The 20,507-nt window shown below is 35.6% G+C and overlaps 1 protein-coding gene across 6 annotated transcripts in view; it reads left to right on the forward strand.

Annotated features, from left to right (window-relative positions):
• Ssdp (Sequence-specific single-stranded DNA-binding protein) overlaps nt 1–20,507 on the forward strand; it is a 377,018-nt gene that overhangs the window by 29,096 nt on the left and 327,415 nt on the right. For all 6 annotated transcript variants that reach the window (XM_085823632.1, XM_085823635.1, XM_085823630.1 and 3 more), the window contains exon 4: nt 19,829–19,913. In XM_085823632.1, the coding sequence (XP_085679758.1) occupies nt 19,829–19,913 (85 nt within the window). The remainder of the gene's footprint in view (nt 1–19,828; nt 19,914–20,507) is intronic.

A 20,507-nucleotide genomic window follows, 5' to 3' on the forward strand; every position in this document is an offset into this window, starting at 1 on the left:
AAGATTATGAGTTCCGTTTTTTAAATTTATTGTTTAACTATTTGAAATTAATTTCTTATTTATCTCTTTACAATTTATTGAATTTTAAATTATTTATTATTTTTAAAATTATTTTTACTTTTTTTGAAGTTTTCCATTAAACTTCTTCACTTCTGTTTTCGAAATCAAATCCTACTAATTAAACGAAGTTTCACAGAGGTCTTAATTAGGTTAAATTAAAGATTTTGATGTAGATTTTAGCAGAATTTAAAAAAAAAAAAAAACCACCATTTTGTTTATCTAAACTTAAAATTTAGATTTTTTAATATTTATATATTTTTACATATTGCATTCCATTGGTAAACACATTGAAGATGTCTCCTTTGACTTATCTTTTAATCGGAGCTTCTGCCATCTGCCCGATTTATGACCTCACAGTTTTTTTTTAATAAATTGTTCTGTTACAATTGCCAAAAATAATATGACCTGGTGAGCGGCACTGGCCCTGGGGGCAATTTTTCCAAACGTTTTCTATTGCGTGAAGCGCGCGTTCATTGTTCTCCAGATTTCGTTTGAGAACTTCGGTTCCCCCCTTTCGCTTGTGAGGGTGGGAAGGGCTGCCGCATTTGGCATTTAATCCCAGGACAGATATTTGGCTGAACATTTTAATAATTGCAGTTGATTTAGTTTTGTCACAGCTTTGATTTCATATTTTTAGAAGACTAAATTGTGCCATTCTACCTTAAAATAAATAAATAAATAAATAATGAAATTGGTTTTATGTTAATACAAGACTATTTATTGTGCCATGAGGAAATGTAGTGCGTTTTTATATTTAAGCTTAGAACAACCGTAAATATAAAAACGAACTACATAAGCCACCCTTTTATTTATGATGATGGTAGGAAACGGTACGGTCAGCAAAGCTTAACTGCTACGTCGATGAAGTGGAATTCAAGTTCAGGTTATGGCATGGACATCTGTGGCTATGATCTCTCTGTGAAACAGATCTGTCGATTAATCTCTGTGTTTCGAATTATTTTCACGTATGATTGTTTTATTTCCACGAAACAAAATAAATAACGATTATCATAAAATCTGTCGATCTGAAAATCCTGTGGATTTATGGTTCCAGGAGAAGAGCATCGTAAGTCCCTAAGATTTCTTCTAAAGCACTTCGAAGTAGAGCTTATTAGACTCATAGCCCTGAATGTCCTTCCATAATTAAATAGTCTAGTCTGAGGCGATATATATAATGGTACCCTATAAGGATACGTGGAAGCGGAAAGTAGCACATATGGATACATTATTTTACTTTACATTGATTTATGAGCTTTCATTTTCCTAGCGTATGTATAAAGGTATTTTCTTTCAGGATATTCCCCTTCCTTCCCTGGTGTGAGACAACGGCAAAGTATTTTCCTGTGCTGACTTACTAAACTCTGCCTTTTTTTTTTTTTTTTTTTTTTTATTTATTTTTTTTAACACACTGCGTAATTTGGGGGGGGGGGGATCTAAAAGTTACGTATCCTTCTGAAGAATAATTATTTTTCCTATGTGTACATGTGGGGTAGTGGTAATGTGAAGACTCAGGCTCGAACCTAACGAGGGTACAACTTTTCATTAAAAATTCTTCTCTTCAAACTCCTAAAATCGTTGTATATTTTCTTACGTGCTACTATCAATCGTGCTACTATCAATTGATTACGTATCGTGCTACTATCAATTGATTAGCTTCTGGAGAGGAAAATAATTAAAAAATGTTGTACTTTATTAGAGAAATGGTTAGGGGATTTATATCGGAAAGTAAATGTAAATTCTAAAAATTCATGTCTATGATTTTCTAAATTAATTCACATTTAATTAGAATTTTTCTTCCTGGTTTACTTAATTTGTTTCCATTCGAGTACTTTCATTACAAAAAAAATTAATTTAATATGGTTGCAGTAGAAAACGTTTATATTCAGAATTGCTGTATTACATCATAGGAAACTATGATATTTATATATACTATTGAAATTGTTATTGCACTGAGGTAGGAGAATTGCAGTTTATGAGGCAGGCAATACTTTCTACTAATCGTGACTGATCCATCGAATCAACAAAATCACGTCTTTCGGAGATTCTGGGTCACATGCTCCTCTAAAGGGTGTCTCCAACGTCGTGTAAATAATTTAGTATTTGTTAACGATCATTATATAATTTACATGTTATAAAATTATGAAAAAATGAGATTATTTTTTAATCGAAAATATAATTTTTTAACGCAAATATTGAGTATACCTTTTTAATGTTTTTGGTTTCATATTTTAGTTTAATCGGACATCCTAGTAATTTTCAAGAATATGTTGAAGTTTTTCATTTGACATTTAGTTCTAATTGTACTTGTTATACTGAAAATAAGTTATTCGCAAATGTAAATGCTTAAAAAAAAATACATCTTCATAAGGTAGAGAATTTCCGTGCTACAATTTTTTTTTTTTTTTTTTTTTTTTTTTTTTCCCCCCTAGGCTGATGCAAATTATAAAAATCCATTAAAGTTCGAGTCCTGGCGAGAGTATTCAATACTCTCACCTGCTTCGAAAATTCGAACCCTCTGGCAGGGTTGTCACGCTACTTGGAAAACCTGGAAAAGTCGGGGAATTCGAAAATTGACCAAAAACGTCAGGGAATTCAATATTTTAGTCAAAATCTGAAAAGGGAATATCATACAGCAATTCCCAAGAAAGCGATCTTCGCGCCAACGTTGGAAGCGATCATTTTCTTGGCGAATTTATGTATCGCGTAAGAATCATTGACGTTGAGCCAATTTTCGCAGCGCGTTTTGAAAAGGGAATTTATTTGGACTTAACTAATTTTGTGATACAGCTGATGATTGCTGAAGAGAATGGTAGTTTAGTATGCAAGTATTGTAAAGCAAATTTTCTTAGTTTAGCAAAAACTTAATTTGAAAGTTACTGAAGAAAACAATATCTATTATAGTTATAATTATCATGCTTTGGGGATTATATGCCATGTGCAATTGTCAAATTTTTGTGCTTTTAAGTGGTACCATAATTAATTTGCCCTCGGCACAGCCAACGCGCACTACGCAGATAGACTGAAATTTCCTTAAAACATTACTTCAAAAAGTCAGGGAATTTCATTCTCCTGTTTGAGTGGCAACTCTGCTGTGAATCGTAGATGATAATTCATCACAACTAGCGTTCGACCGTTGGATGGATTCCAGTCTCCCATTTGCCTTTTAAGTGAGGAAAATGTAAGATATTTCTCCTCCCTAACCGCGTGCCTTCGTGGTGTAATTGGAAAGCACGTCCTGCTAGCAATCGGAAGGTCGAGTTTTGGTGAAGGCGTTGCACATTTTTCATGTTTCATGATTCGAAAAGCTAATGCAATTATACTTGTACTGGAACTAAGAGGGTAGTTTTACCGTAATTAGCGCAAGTCCATGTATGTATATAGGTTGAGAATAAACGTTGTGCGCATTACGTATTTATGATAACTGTTATTTGGAATTTTAGTTTTAAGTTACATATGTATGGTGTGTTCTAACGCAAAACATTTGTAGTGTTATGGATGCATTAGGGTTTTAAAATTAATCGCATAATTTTTTAAGCATTTAGTTATATTCAAAAGTTTGTGAAAAATAATATTAGGCAAACAATAATAAAGTGTTAAATTTATGAGATGGGAGTTAAACGAAGATTTTTAGGCTTGTCTTTACGGAATTATCAGCAGCCTGTTATACGCAGTTGCGCATCTCGGCATGGCGATTGCATAAGTTTCATCTAGGCCCCCACACAAAGCCTCCTTTAATAGGCCCCTTGTTTTTTCGGCGACGGAGCATCGTCTGGGGTCGCCTGTACGTGTGAACTTCGAACGCGAAAGACCGGGAGTCACATAAATTTATTCTACTGCTTTTATTTATGTCTTCTGCCTCCGTTCGCCTGTAGAGTAACCATTCCAGTATTATCGGCATAGAGGCAATAAAGCAGAGGCCTTGAGGGAAGGGTATTACGAACTTTCACAACTGCCATTTTGTGTTAAAGGGGAACACAAAAATTACATACAGGCTTGTGTAAGTAGGTCAACAGGGGTGTGTTTTTCCTGGATTAAAGCGAAATTTTTTTTCGAACCAGTAAGTCGATGTTTAGAAATAATTCCGATTGTGGGTGTCCAATTACACTAATATGGGTTAATTGGTTTGCATTTAATATTAAACTTGCGAAACAGTTAAAGTAATAGGTTTAAAAAATTTCTGATTTCAGTTCGTTGTCTGTTTTCTCAAAGCTGTGACGTTATCCTGCTTTTTAGGTATTTTGCTATTGCTCTAAAATATTTTTGGATATTCCTTCCCTATAGGTATTTTCAGCTGCATATGTGAACATATCTGTAAATGTTTACATGAGTGATTGTTCTGAGTATTATCAGGCATATTTGAGTATTCCGACTGCTGTTTCCGAATAGAAAAAGTTATAATCAAGTAATAATTTATAACTTGGTATTTTTCCAAGAAATGTATTGCCTTCGGGAAATGTCTGAACTATTGGAAAAAATAAAGGAAGTGAAAAAAAATCTGAAGTCAGTGGAGGTCAACTTTTGGATATTAAATAAAACTGGGCATTTCGAATGATTTGTATGGTACTTCATTTTTTGATAAATATCTCCGCCCAAAAAATTCAAAAATGCTTTTAAAACTGCCGACATCTAAAAGGAATGAATGCAATCAATTAAGTAGGTGTTGAGAGCCCATTAAATTTCGACTAGCCAAAATTAGCATAATAATCATGTGTGTGTACGCAGTGATTAGCAGCGCAACAACGCATATCACGGGCCTGTAACTCCATCTAAGAGGTAATATAAGAGGAGAGAATAGGGAACCATTGCCATGTATTGGAATTGTGTTAATTCGCTGTTCTGATGCACGGCTTAAATTATGCATCATGAGAGAATATGTAAGTTATGCCAGCAAGTTTCCCACTTTGATCGTGGGAGAATTTTGGCATATCGAGATCATTTTGGAACATCGAGATCACAGATCTTCCTTCTGAAAAACTGGTGTTTATGTTGATTGGAATGTGATGTGCAAGATAAAAACAATCCAGTTTCCTTTAGAGAGTCTCTACAAAGGCAGATAGCCGTCTTGTGCTTTGCTGTATTCAAATAAATAAAAATAGACGGAATGCAACTAACGTTAATTTTCAGTAAGGGATAAATGGGTCGAGCGGAAATTAACTCACTTGTGTAAAGAATCTGTTGTTAAAGTCAGTGAGGTGATAACGTAATGGAATTACAGAAAAGTGAAGATAAACATTATTGCACACATGGCTGTTACGAGTCGTAAAGCCGCGTCATGTAACCTATAGTTCAAGATATTTTAGGTGTGTTATGCAGCAGTCAATTTTCTGTTGTACAGTTCGATGTCGTCTGGAGCATCAGAGAATATTTTCAAGGCGCTTATTGCATCGGCTTTCTTTAATTGTTTACCACAGGCATCAATGGATGCAGTGGTGCCTAGAACATATATATAGCAGGAGAAGGGATGAAGAACATGATTTCGTTTTTTCATATATATCTATCTTCTGTCTATAGCAGTGTGTTGGTTGCGTCTTTGTCTGGTTGTACTGTGGCGACATACTTTGTGACTCCTGCGTTTTGCTTTATCATATCGGCCCGTCATCTAGTGTTTATGGCATTGGATGTTATTTTACTATAATCTTGTTCGGGTTTAGTGCGCATTCCTGGTACCTGGAGCAGCTTGTAAACTCCTTAAAGGTTTTCGCACCACTGTAGTTTTTCCGCTACTGTTCTCGATCAGGAGGGTGAATGTCAAAGACCGACATTCGAAGAGTTCAAGAATTCGCTGATGAGCTACTGCTGCTATGCGGTAGGGATTTCTACATCTTGGATTAGAATAAATGAAGGATAGAGTGGATATAGCAGATACCTTTGGCAACATGTCGAACAACTTCATAGGCTATCCTACATCTACATTTAATATATCTCTATGTTGGACCGTGTGACAGGAATTACGAAGGTCCAATGATGGCAACTTAAGATACTGATTTGTTTACGTTTCGAAAAATCGAACTGATCTGTAATTATAATTTCCCTTTTCGATGCAAGGCAAGCCTCCGCTAACACTTTGTCTGTACAAATAGAAGTTATCTGTATTAAAAATATGGCGAATGCATGTTTTTCGTAGTATTGCACCTTTGATGGCTAGTATCGTATTAAATTAGCTATACGTAAGCATTTAACCACCTGCGAATCGATTAAGAATGGGAAACATGTTACACAGAGGCCTTTCATATTAACACACAAGGCATATTTGTTACTTTAACTGCATTTTTTGGACCCTTGGAACGTGTGGCTGTCGCGCTTGCGACTTATGCAGCCCTATAAATCTGTCTCTGCATTTAATAAAGCAGGGGCGGAAAGGGAGAAAGACGTCGTATGTTTGCCAGTTATGGTTGTCAGCGAACGCTTTTTGCGCCGAATGGCAAGCATTTCAAATGGCGTTGACAGTTTGTCCTTCAGGTACAGCATGTGTAAGAATCACACCGTCCCAGTCGTATGCCATAATCAGTATAACCTTCACCCGACTGGATTCCTGTCGAAATTTCTGTGGACCTGGCGAACCTTGGTGACGCCGTTCATTTGATTGACGCTTTAATTCAGGCTCATAGGCTCGTGCCCATGTCTCATCAATGGCGACAATACGCTGCAGAAATGCGTCTCCTTCATTGCAGTATCTCTCCAAGTGGGTGCCAGCCAGCGCATACCGATGCCATTTCTGTACTTCAGTTAGTCGATGTGGAACCCAGCGGGAAACAATTTCCTCATGTTGAGAGATTTCTTCATTATTGCGCCAACGGTTTAATGACTCAGACTAACCTCTAAGGATAATTCTCGGACAGTCCGTCGGCGGTCTATGGTAAAGGGATCGCTCAGGATATCAATTTGCTCTTGAGGAATGGAGGGCCGACCTATGCGTTGCAAATCCGCAGTCTCATTCCGACCCACACGAAATGCTTGAACCCATCATGCTACTGTCCTATAAGGTAAAGCATTTGTGCCACACGCTTCCACTAATCCTCGATAGCATACTGTTGCATTTTTGCCACGGGTAACCTCGATTTTAAGCCACGACCGCTGATCACCTTTTGAAAACATGCTTTAGAGCGATGGAAACGAAACTCCTCACTTTAACGCCACACAACAACTACCCTTCTATGCAGATCGACTATTTTTTTTGCACTCTACGCATCGACAACAGCGCCGCCTCACCGCTCCCATATCCTATTTGCGCATGCCCGCCCTTCTGCGAGTTTCAAGGTTAAGTTGCCACTATTTAATTTAGCAAGTCGGCCAATGACGAGTCCACCCTCTGCCTCACCGATGGTAGATAATTCACAAGCCTTTCCGTACTTAAAAGACTTGGGATAAGTAATATTAACAATAAAAATACTTTAAAATTCGAAATGCAAAGTCTGGACTTGAAATATAACGACATCATTATATCCCAATAACAATTTTCAGAAAGAAAGCATATAGAGCGATTAGGTATTTATTAGAACCAGGAACCGTGACGAATCAACGATGCTGTTACCGGGATTTAAAATCCGAACCTCTCGATTACTAATTGGACGTGCTTCCAGTTACACCACAAAGGCACACAGTGAGGAGGGAGAAAATGTCTTACATTCTCACACACTTAAAGGGAGGCCGGAGAGAAAAAAATGCTGTCGTCATATTTATCACTTTTAGTCCAGGTAATGACGAATTATCGCGGGCGTCATGTTTGGACGGGGGCATAGTTCAGACTTTCATATCTTTAACAGAGATTCTAAGACTATTACTGCATGTTATAGGGAAGAGTTCCAGTGTTCATCTTTTCAGTGATGCCGTTGTCCCTCAATTCATTTTTATTGATGACCGTGCTCATATGGCTAATCTAATGGATGTTTCCCTGGGAAGCGAGGATGTCAATTGGCTGAATTAACCAATCAGATCTCCAGACTTAAATCCTATAGAATATATCTATCATGCTTATGGGAGGGCAGCTACCGCTCGTCTTTCTCCTCCCAGAGCCGTCCAAGACTTAAAAACGAGGTTATTGTAGAATTGGGACTGACTTCCACAGGAATTCATAAACTAACACATTTCCAGTATAAAGTTGCATTTTGAGAGCTGTATGATTATTAGACGGTACCTTACTCCCTTATTAGCTAACTGTAATTGTTCGATTTTGTGACTTAGTTTTAGACCTTCCTAGGTCGATGAATCTTATGCAGAATCATATATGTGTGTCATGATTGTTGTATGGTATATTTTTTTAATATGTTATCAACCTTTGTCCGTGGCAGATTTGGAGATAATCGACTAAATGTGAAAATTATCTTAATTTTGAACATGTGTTTCTTTAGATCACGGAATGGATTTGATATCCTGAATCAAACAAATTTGAACTGTGGGAGTTTTTTTGTAGCTTCTAGCGAAAGTAATTATCAATAGAAGAACTTTGAAGAAGGAAGCTTTAACAGAAAAATTTGTATTTGATACGTTCTTTTTTTTTTTTTTTTTTTTTTTTTTTGTGTGTGTGTGTGTGTGTGTGTGTGTGTTCTCCTTAGTAAATGGGGGGGGGGAAAATCTATATTTTATAGATTGGCTTCTCAGCCAATGACATTTTGAGTGAATTTTAGTTCGGTTATCTATTATGCGAATATATAGTTGATAATAATCTCAAGAAACAAATATCCAAGTCAAAATACTTCGCATATTTATTTAACCGACATGCTGCATGTTTGTTGATTCAGAATAGCGGCTTAACATATATCAAACTTTGTTTTATAATTAGTGAAATAAAAATTAACGTTTTTGTCCGCTAAGTAATTTAACCTGAACGTAAAAGATTGAGATGTAAACCTGCTTATTATCTCAAATTTGTCGCTTGGATTGAGGTAACTGGAATAAATACATAAGAATATTTAACTAATAGTTTAACTATGTATAAATAGCTTTTTAGTCATCAAATTATTGTGTTTATTAAAGTGAAATTAAGATGTCTTAAAAAATGTTTTGAATGTTAGAATAAATGAAAGAATGTCATTAATTTTCCATCTCTCGAAAATTTATTGCTAAGGTGTTATATTTTGTGCCTTTTTTTTTACGTTGCGAGGTAGATTAAGATATCAGAAAAGTTATTTTTTATGAAAAGGAACTCGAATCGAATCTCTTGTATGCCTTATTCCTTAGTAGAACGCTGTTAGTTACTATGTCTGTAGCCTAATTAAGCCCTCTCTCTCTCTCCCCCCCCTTTTTTTTTAAGTAAAGGTCTCTAGACAGCTGTATATATTTTTGATTATAAATAGTAGTTATCGCTATTGCGTTGGAATGGAGGAATGGACATGGGGGGAAAATATGCAATATAATTCTGTCTCAGTAATGCATACAGTTGTAAAGGATATTATACTTACAAGTATAAAATCGTATTTCTTTTAAGTTTCTGGCATGTTAAATACGTAATTTGTACAAGTGGTGTTAGAATTAGTCATAAATTTACCTTCATTTCATTGCTGAGAAATCAAAAATCAAAGTATTTTATTTTGAATATTTAAGACGAAAAATAATTAGAGAAAATTCAGATATGCATTTTTTGGGACTTTATTGTTCACAAATGGTTGAACGCCCAACGTCGATCTTTAGTTTAATTCCACGACATAATACTATAATTGTATAATTTTCCCCTTGCTTAAAAATACGTGCTAGTTTCTCTTGTAAAGTCTTCAAGGAATGTAACCTCCATAGGCAAATAGACCTCAATTGCTTTATCATAATTAGCCAGCTCATTGATCAGTTTTTTAAATAAGTTTGTGGTTGGATTTCTGTCGTTTTGTATTTATAACTTTCGTGTCTTGGATTGTTGAGCGATGGGACGTTATTGTACAACTCTATCTGCAGAAATGCTTTGAAAACGCGAATCTTTATCTCTTCACGTATTCTTCAGCTACAGCTGTTCAGAAATTTGGCGTGCTTGGCGAAATTCTGAAACTCAGAGCTTTTATATTTTCGAAGGAAATCGTGCAGCTGCCAGTGTTTTGTAACCTCATACGGCGGAACTGCAATCGTTCTTTTTTATCCTGTGTTTAACGGCCCCACAGTGACCCTCATTCCGATCCCTTTTCTTCTAACCATGAAGGTTTAGCTTACCGTTATTCAGTTTGTCAACTCACCACAACTTTTCCTTTCCCTTTGTATAGAAAATGCCATTTGAGGAACGGTTGTGCAATATTTAATTCCTAAGAAATTATCAGATATTGTCTACATAGAGAGAATCATGGATAAGCGGATCGGAAAATTACTAAAATCATTTGATTTTTAAGACTTTTTTATGGTTTTATATATTTTTTGAAGTTACTAAAATAATTTGATTTTTTAGATTGTTTATTTATTTGAGTGTGGGAAGGAATGTTGCTTATTTATTTGAGTGTGGGAAGGAATGTCGCTGGCCCGAATCCTGTCGTACGACCCACAGCAGCCGAATAATTAGAAGTACAGAAGATTGGTAATATGTGCTGAAGTAAATCACCGTTCGCTAAGCTATAATCGCTGCATGTTTTCATGATTTTTTTTCACATTTTAACACAAATATGAATCAGTAATGAACCTCAGGGAAGACTCTACAAAAGCTTTCTGTTCCGCAGGTAGAGAGTTAAGGCCCGTCCACACGAGGACGCTCGCGACGTAGTTGACGCAACATTTTTGACGCCGGCGTAAATTCGCGTGACGCAGAAGACGTAAAACTGAGTACGCTACTGTTCAGCTTTTTCGCCCGCGACGCGCGCGTATAGCCAATAGCCGACTGAGTTCCTATCACGTGTCATAATCAAAAAACCTTGCTTACCCGTTTCAATATGGCGTCAGAACCACACAAAGACGAGTTTTTGCTTAGAAATATCATGACTGTATACAGCAATAAAATTATCTGCATTGTTCACGTCATCTTCAGATTTCTCAAACCGTATATATTGGTATAAATTTAAAATTCTTATTAAAGGGGAAAACTGTATATTTATAAAGCAATGATCCGACCAGTATATCCATATGCTTCACCTATTTATAACACCGTAAGTAATAGGAACCTAAATAAATTACGGTTTCTACGAAATCAAAGTTTCGGCCTTACAAAATTCTCCTTAATTATTATAAATATTGGCTACATCATGTGTAAGAAAAAGCTCTATAAATAGCCCAATATTAAATACATCGAAAAACTAACTTCAGCAACATAACTTCTAAAATAAAGCAGTTGACTGTGAAAGAGTATTCAATAAAATACAATTACGAAATTTTAGGAGGAAAGTTACAACTTGTGTCATACAGCAATCATTTATTAAAGTTTAATTAAATTACCTTTGCAGCGACATCTACTTGTTACATTATTTTTCACAAACACTGCTATCCAGATAGCTGAGTGGTCAGCACGCTGCTTTGCAAATGGAAAGGTGGCGAGTTCGAACTTCACCCGTAAACAGTATATAATTTAGTTAGCTTTTCTCATTTCGACACGTGTTTCTTATATTTAATCATGAATCATTATATTCTTATTTTACCTATTATTATTGTTTTCATTTCTTATTTTATTCATTATTATTATTGTTTTTAATTTAGTTAAAAAATGTGCATTGCAAATAGAAATCCTTTGTAATAATATATCTGCATCTCTTTATCATATATCATCTGTAAATTTGCTCTTTATTTTTACTTTATTGCATATTTTATCATGCACATAATTTCTCATAAACTGTACAAAGTTTGAACATCATTCTAAATTCAAAAATAAATAAAAAGAAAACAAAAGACCAAGGAAGGGGGAGTAAAAAAATATGAAGTTGGTTTTATTATATGGTGAATGGTGTATATAAAGAGAATTAAGTAATTTAATTCTCTTTATATACTGTATTCCAAACCAATTTTATAATCCTAACTTTCATACAATATAGAATCTGCAAGTCTGTCAAACTGGTCGATACTCATCCTGAAGTAATTAAAAAACAAGTAATATACAAAAAAAAAAAAAAAAAAAATTAAGTCAATTCCTACTTAGATCCACAAAGAAAAATTAAAAAAAAAAAAAATACAAATAAATAAATAAATAAAAATACAAACAATTTTTTTTAATTAAAAATTTTAATATGTGAAAAAGCTGTATTAACATCAAGTGTCTTTCACTACAAGTTTGAAAATTTGTATTTGAACTTGAGTAGATGAATAAAAAGCATTTTATGTACTGAAAATTTGAACAAGATATAGGGAAAGTGTGAGCTAATAGTAGGAATTTAATAATTCCGGATATTCATTTCGCAAACAAGGCAGTAAAAAAAAAAAAAAAAAAAATCCTTTGAACAAGTCGCTCTAAATAAAATCTTTCGGACTCATTCTTGCCATTTTTTACGGTTTTGCCTCTGCTTAATAATTGCACTTAATAGTAAAGTTTCAGCTATAAAAAAAAAAATCATCTGATTCGGACAACTTGCCGCAAACATACAGAAGTACAGCGAAGTAATAAGATACAGCTCTGTTGACGCTATATTACAGCGTCACGTAATTTTTGCGCAAAATAATTCTATTGGTTAAACGCACTCTTCGCAAGCGTACTCGTTTGGACGCTTTTACGCTGGTAACGTAAAAGCGCGTTCGTCAGCTACGTTTCGAGCGTACTCGTGTGGATGGGCTTTTAGCTTTGTACGGCATTGCAATATTTTCCAGCTTTTTTCGAATGTCAAAGAAAATGTTAGCTATATATTTTCATATTGCCATTCAATAAATTTAATTAATATAATTATAGCAGATCCTAATAAGAATAAACAAATAGTACTCCATTTGTCTTCAGATGATGTGGATCGGAATTTTGAGCGATCTTTCTTGTAAATTCTCACGTTTTCCAAATTAGATCAATATTTAGAAACCAAACTAAGAAATGCTATGAATTCCGTAGAAGTTTTTGTACTAAACGAAGCCTTTTAATTAATAGGCAGATAACCCTAGTTTGCTTTGCCATAATCTAATAAATCCAATCCAAATTCTTTTACTAAACCTCACATTTTAGTAAGGGAATAAATAAATATCAATTAATGAAAAGCAGGATGTGAAAAATTATCGAAGAGCACATTTATTGCTTTTTTTACGAGAATTGTTTAACTGTGTAACGGGTAAAATTCTAGAAAATATATTTCACTGAATAATACAAAGCACACTAAAGTTACCTGTTTAAGATTAGAAGTTCTTTCGCGGAGGAGTTTTTAAGAGAAATGTTTCATTCATGAATAAAGCCACGATAGTATCTATACAAGTAGCCTATTTGCAAGTATCCAAATGCAGATCGAATATCTAGTGTTTAACGACTTTATCCACCTGGCCAGTAATGAGCCGAAAAGAAATTTCCGAAAGAAAAATCAAGTAAAAACAATAACTGATACGCACAAGGAAAAATTATACAGGAAAATGGGTGTATTTCTAAAATGTTTAAATGAAAGACTTTAAATTGGGGTGGTGCTATGAAGGTAGCGTATATCTTTCTTAATTAAAGGTATACTTATAATTGCATAATGGTTGTTAATTATGCGATCTGAATATGTATATTGAAACATTCTTTAAACTCTGGGCTTTTTTTTAATATCGTAATCACTGCGTTTATACATTGCATACAGAATGTGGAAGATAACTCCTTATTAAAAATTATTTATAGTATTTTATTCGTAATCAGTTTAATGAAACAAAAAACATTTTATTCTTTATAATGATAGAATTATGCATTTCTGAAATTCCACTTAAGCGTCACCATTATCCACCAGTTGTTGTAAACGACGGGCGAAAATTGCGACGGATTTCTGGAGGTGTTCCATCGATAAGTTTGAAAGAAATTGACTAATTCACTCCGTCCTCACTAATCGTCCGGTTAATTGCTCACTCTCCCCAACTTGCAGCATGCTTTCTGCCCAGAGGATATTGCCATAAATGCAAGATATTGTCTTCATACTAAGCAAATTCATCTTCCCGTACTCCAACCGATGATGAGTCTTGCACCGATAAATATACTTTCCATGGACGAGAATTCAACTCACTCTTCAGAACAGTTGGGATTCCGTATCAGGTTAAACCACTTTTGCGAGATGCCAGCCTTACCGATTTCTTGAACTACTTGTCCAAAATACAGGACAAGGGGAACTGCATATTTCTCCTCATCCTGTATTTTGACAGTCGATCGTCTTATGTAATAAATTCTGTCATCGTGAGGAACTAAAAACTTTTTGTTTTATTAAAAAAATTGGTTAAAAATTTCAAAACGTTATAAATTATTTTTAATAAGAAGGCAATTCTCGCCCATCACCCAGAACGGGGGGCTGTAAGCATCATTTCCTTAATACTGACCATAGACATGTACTTTCGGTTACAGACTTTCTATTAACAGAGTAGATCATTTTATTGAAACATAAAGTTAAGCTCACAAACAAATGCACTTTTGTAAGAAATCATATACCGATGCAGGAAGCTATTACAGTGCAGGTGTAGAATAGATGCGGACTAGTAAGTGACGCCAAAATGTTTCCATTCTCAAAGGTTCCTGTCTTCCCATAACGATATCTTTCGATGCTATGGTAGGGCCCACCAGCGGCCGAGCGGTAAAGACGCTGAACACTGGTAGTTCGGTCTGAGGTTTGAATCCCGCGAACGGGCTGGCTGCATGGGTGTTTTCGTGGTTTTCCTCATGTGTAACGTGTATACGAGCCCACTTCCCCTTAGAAAGTCCTCCACGAAGGCATCCCTCTAGGCAGATAACCCTCGTGTGCTTGCCATAATTAAATAATCCAATAATCCAATCGATGCTATTGTAAGGTTATAATGCGACCTAGAGAGTCCTCACATGTACACGCTTCAGGTACCGCTCTGTAGATTGAATGGGACGTGTTAGTAAACAATGCGTTGTCTCATTTTTATGTGTTGTAAACAAAGTGTTGAGTACATCATATTTTACGGGTGTGCATGTCTTTCAATTAAAGGAAGCTATGCAAGAGGGTTTTCTTTACACGAAGACCATCGATTACGATTTTTTACTCAATTATTCTAAAGCTGTTGGCAGTTCTCTAACCAGTGTTTTGTTAATTGGAAGATGTAAGGCATTTAAGGCCATGTATTAGTTCTATATTAAAGTTGTTGATATTATAGGGCGACATCGTATATTGTGTATCGTATAAGTGTGTTGCCTTCAGACAATCTCGGCATTTTGGAACGGTTTTCAAAGTGAGTCTTGTAGGGCCTTCCTTTGTGCCAGTCTATAATCTTCTTAATATTCTATCTCGCCGAATAATGCCATTTATATGACTTCTGTATGTCATTTACTGGCTTCGGATCTTTTCTTTATGAAAAAAATGCTACGGATCGACAAGGTTGCATAATATAAACTAGAACATGTGAGCATTGCTTATTTGAACTGACTGAAACGATGTTATATTTTTTCCCTTATTGCCAATTTTGTAGGATTTTCGATTTATCATCTGAGTGAAGCCTAGCAACACTGACAATGTTTATTTCAGATGAGTAGTGTCGTATGCAAGGCAGTCTTTAATAGTATATTTATTCCTGTGTTTTAGTATTTATACGGTATTTGATTAATATTGATACTGGGAAAAACTGCGTTATGTGTTGCTTGGAAACAACGGCGTGAAAACTTCTTTGTATGTGGGGAAGGGGGTATTCTTTCGTTAAGAACCCAAACTATTGTTTATAAAGAATTATTAGTTAAATAATAATTTAAATTTAGACGTACTTGACTTTCGTGGATATGATGTGAAACAGGACCTGTTCATAGTTGATGACAAGTGTAATCGTTGACATCCAGAACACTCGAGTGCGTTTCTTCGAATTCTGGAGTACTTTTCTCAAAGCGTTCACATCAACGGGTTGAATCTCTTGGAATTTAGACTTTTTTTATTGTTCAGTTATATGAGGTGTGTTTTTATACATTTTGTCATTCATTAAGCGCCAAAGAAAATCATGGAAGAGATCTGTGTGGCCAAAGTTTTATTTATTTATTGTTATGATGATTTTTAATTTTGTAAGCCTGTTGATCTATCACCTGCCTACTTCTTTCGTTATGGAGGGAGGAGGGCTGTAGAAAGGTAAAGCGTACAAAATTCAGTTGTATACGATCGAACATGACAGTGATAATTAACGCCAATGGACCGTTCCCACTGGGGTTTATCTGAGCTAACGGAGTCAGTTCCCTGTGTCGACTAGCTTTCAACTTGCTACCCTATGGGAAAAAAACTCGTTTTGGAGATGGGTCAGCTACGTCAGTTGTGTTCGTTAGCTCAGATAAACCCCAGTGGGAACGGCCCTTAACCCTTTGCGGCACAGTGTGTCCGGTTTGGACACACCTAAAAATTTCCTTCTGTACGCACAGAAAAATTGAATGAAAAAGGATTTATAGGTTACTCTGAACATTCTTTATTTATAGTACACTCATGTCCATAAATTAAGGATAATGCAAAATCAGGCAAAGGAGGAGTTAGAAGCAAAACAAATTTGACTTATTTGTAAAGCTTATTTATTAAACAAAAGGTAAAGAGCAAAAAAAGATGCTATATGTTTGATATTATCAAAAAAAATTAGCGATTTTTTTCTTTCTGGAGCAAATTAAAAAAAAAAAGAAAGAAACCTATGTTCAAAAAAAAACAATATTACATGGTTGGTATGATTGTTGATACATTGTATGTCTCCCAGACGATGCAATACAGTCCGTACAACGCCTAGGCATGCTGAGTATCAAATTATCGATCTGATCTTGGGGGATATTAGACCACTCAAAAAGCAATGCTCTCCGAAGTTCCGGTAGAAATGTAAGAGGAGGTTGACGGGCTCCAACTCGTCGGCCAAGCATGTCCCACATGTGCTCTACTAAATTCAAGTCCGGTGAGAATGCTGGCCAGTCCATACGGGTGATATCCTCCGATTGAAGGCATTAACTTACGATGTTTGCACGGTGAGGACGGGCGTTGTCATCCATAAACACAAATTGTGCGCCCATGGCGCCCCGAAACAATCGTACATGTTGTTCCAGAATGGCTTGTCATGGTTCCGATTTGAACATGCAGGTCAGTTCTGGAACCCAGAATAATTCCACCCCAAGCGAGCACTCCTGCACCACCGTAACGGTGTCGTTCAATGATGTTTTCTTGGCGGTAACGGGTAGCTGGAGCTCTCCATATGAAAGTCCGACGAGAATCAGACTGCAAGCTAAACCTGGACTCGTCGGAAAACATCACACAAAGCCCACTGTTGCGGTGTCCACAATATATGTTCTCTACTCCAGGCTAACCGTAGGGACAGTGAGTTGCAGTAAGTGGAACGCATCTGACAGGTCTACGAGCATATAGACCAATCTGCCCTAAGCGTCTGTACACGGTCTGCCTTGAAATTGTCATACCAGTGGCTGAAGAGAGCTGACGAGACAGGTCTGAGGCTGTGCTCCGCCTGTTTCTTTTGGCAGTAACTGCCAAATAGCGGTCCTCATTCGGCGTTGTAACTCTGGGGCGACCTGTGCTGTAACGTCTACTCACATTACCATCATCTTGGAATCTTTGCCAAAGCCTGGAGATGACACTCTGGCAATTCCAATTCGTCTGATACTTCCAGTTGGGTACGCCCACGTTCCAGATGGCCGATAATTCTACCACGTAAAAAATCATCCAAATGCGTCCTTTGTGTCATAACTATTCGGTTATTGCACTGAAATGCTTATAAAACGCCTGCGAACAATTTTACTTCTTTGCCTGTATTCCTCTTACACTCTCGTCATTGTGACGTACCATCGGTGTCATCTGGTTACTTCCTGAAATTTGCATATGATTCTTGAAGATGTATGTAGTGATTTTACAAGTGATATATTTATTTTAGATTTCGATTTCCGCGTGACTCCGAATTATCCTTAATTTATGGACATGAGTGTAGATGGCAGCTCAACACAAACCAGTCAATATATTTTAGCCATGTTTAGTTTTTTAAGACCCTCATTTTTCAAAGAAATCTTCCAGATTGTTTTTAGGGTATAAAAGGAATTGTTTGAAAAGAAATTTCTATGTCATTTTTTTGGCTGTATGCTACTTTCCTTATTCTATATTAGTTTTAAATTTGTACCTTGGAATCTTGCCTAAAATCAAACGGCAAACCCTGGGTGTGCCCAGACCGGGCTCACTGATAATCTAGGACAACTGAGAATCTGTATTATTTGATTCTTTGATTCTCCGCATCTCATCGGTCAGTTCATTGACAACATTGCTCGTTTCAGCACTCTTTTCGAAGCTCTATGCATTCAGTGTGCCCAGTTTGCGCACACCCACAGAATTAAAACGATAAGTGCTATCTTCACAAAATTTTACTTGTGTACTCCTCTAGGCCTAATAAGGCTGCCTATCTTAACTCCGAATTTAAAAGGTAGCGTTCCGGAAAGAGTTAAGAGATTCAAGCTGTTGATGTCCACACTTTGGGAAAAGTATTTCATAACTCGGAGAAACGTGTTCAAGTGTGCTTAGATGAAAAAGGTGCCAGTTTTCTGTATCAATTAATGACTTTATCCCCTTTTTCTGGAGAGGGTATGGTTGAAAGTAAGAGAATACAAATAAGCGTTATCTCATTAATACATTTTGTATATATAATAAGGGTGGTCTGTAGCAAATGAATAGTTGGGAGCCACTCTGTATTAATTATAGAGTGTATATATATATAATTGTAAGAAAAGCGTGAAAAGTATGTTCTAGAATGCTTTACACATGCTTTCTTCATAGAACTTTGAAGATTCATTCACGATTATTATTTGGAAAAGACTGCTTACATTAAACGAAGATTTTTGTATTATATCCACATTAAATTAAATGAGCAGTTGTATATATGTGGGGCAACTGATCGGCATACGGAACCTTTTAGGGTACTTTTAAGAATTCCTTTAATGGGTCTTTATGTTTTTATCGTTATGATGGTTTTGAAGAGAACTACGCCAACTATTTTAAGCGGAAAAATATGTTGGAAATTTTAGACTTCTTTTGTTACGTATTGGTTGGGAAATGAAGCACTTAAGAATTAGTTCAGTTTTTCAGATTTAATTTTCAATAGTTTCGATAGTCAGTTTCCTATTAATTTTGATATTTGATTCAAAAGTAAGTCTATGCCTTTTTTTTAAAGTGCTAAGTAATTTTTTTATGAAAATAATTCCAGTTTTACTTTGCAATTTAAGTAGTTTCATTTTCATTTGTTTGTCTGTCCCTTCATAGGAGGTAACGGCGGCCGCATATTAGGTGTCTTCACAATAAAATAGCAAGGCAAGAACTGGTGGCCTTCTGGCCTTAGGAGTGGCCAATGCCGTTATAGGCAAGTGCCCGCCATTGGGGGCGGGGGGGGGAATATTAATCGGGAGTTTAGGCTACATATGTTTGGCTGTACCATGAATTCCCGCTATGCAAGTTTAATTTTATTTAATTCGTCAAATTATTTTGAAGAATACGCAATTTAGTGCGTAACTTTGCCTTGTCATTAATCTTTGTATAAATTAAGTTATGATGGTATATTGCGCATTTATACAGTTCAAATAATTTTTTACTTTTGCTCTAAAATTCAGTTTTGGTAAACAGAAATTGGTGGGAACTGGATTAGAAGGAGATTGCAAATAAAACCTCGTACTTTTCTGGTGTTATGTATCAGATTCTGTTGTGTTATACTGGAGCTGAATTTGTTGATTGTAACTTTAGTCATTTCGTAATATGATTTCTTTATTTAATTTATTTTTGTTTTTCAGTGTGTTTTGGGACTTGTATTGTGCTGCGCCTGAACGGAGGGATACATGTGAACATTCTAGTGAAGCTAAAGCATTTCATGACTATGTAAGTACTCATTTTATTTATTTATAATGAAAAAAAAAAAAAGTCTATCTAGAACTCGACTGTACTTCAAACACTGATTCTCTTCAATGGGATATTCGTAAATTGTTCGATATTCAAAAATATCAACCTAATGAAGTTTTGTTAGTGTGAAGATTTTTTTAGAAGGATAGAAGGTTGGGCAACTTGTATGAGGTAAATTTCTATAACTGTATATAGCTTTGCAATTCTTTTAATGTGGAAACATTAATGTTAATGGCGCTGCAGATGGAGGGGAGTTGTTTTAGAAACATTAAAAGGGGTATTCCTGAAAGAACCAATAAAATTCAAGAATTCAAAAATCTGTTTAACCAAGAAATAGCTTGATAACCGTGTGCTAGTATTTCAGGTGGCGATAGGATCATAAAGAGAATTTAAGTAGTTTTAGTGCTTGGAGAATATTTGTTGTTTGGGCAACATTAGGAGACGTTTTTACGGTTTCATTCTTCAATACGAAATTCGCTGATGATTTTTTACTGGATAATTCTCTGTTATGCTAAGTTAGCTTAATTTAAAATTCAATTATTTGTTTTTTAAGGTCTGAATTATTTTTCAGTT

Source organism: Stegodyphus dumicola, chromosome 9 (genome assembly GCF_044657685.1).
Source record: "Stegodyphus dumicola isolate Sdum_Otavi_A_Nest chromosome 9, ASM4465768v1".
Taxonomy (NCBI): Eukaryota; Metazoa; Arthropoda; class Arachnida; order Araneae; family Eresidae; genus Stegodyphus; species Stegodyphus dumicola.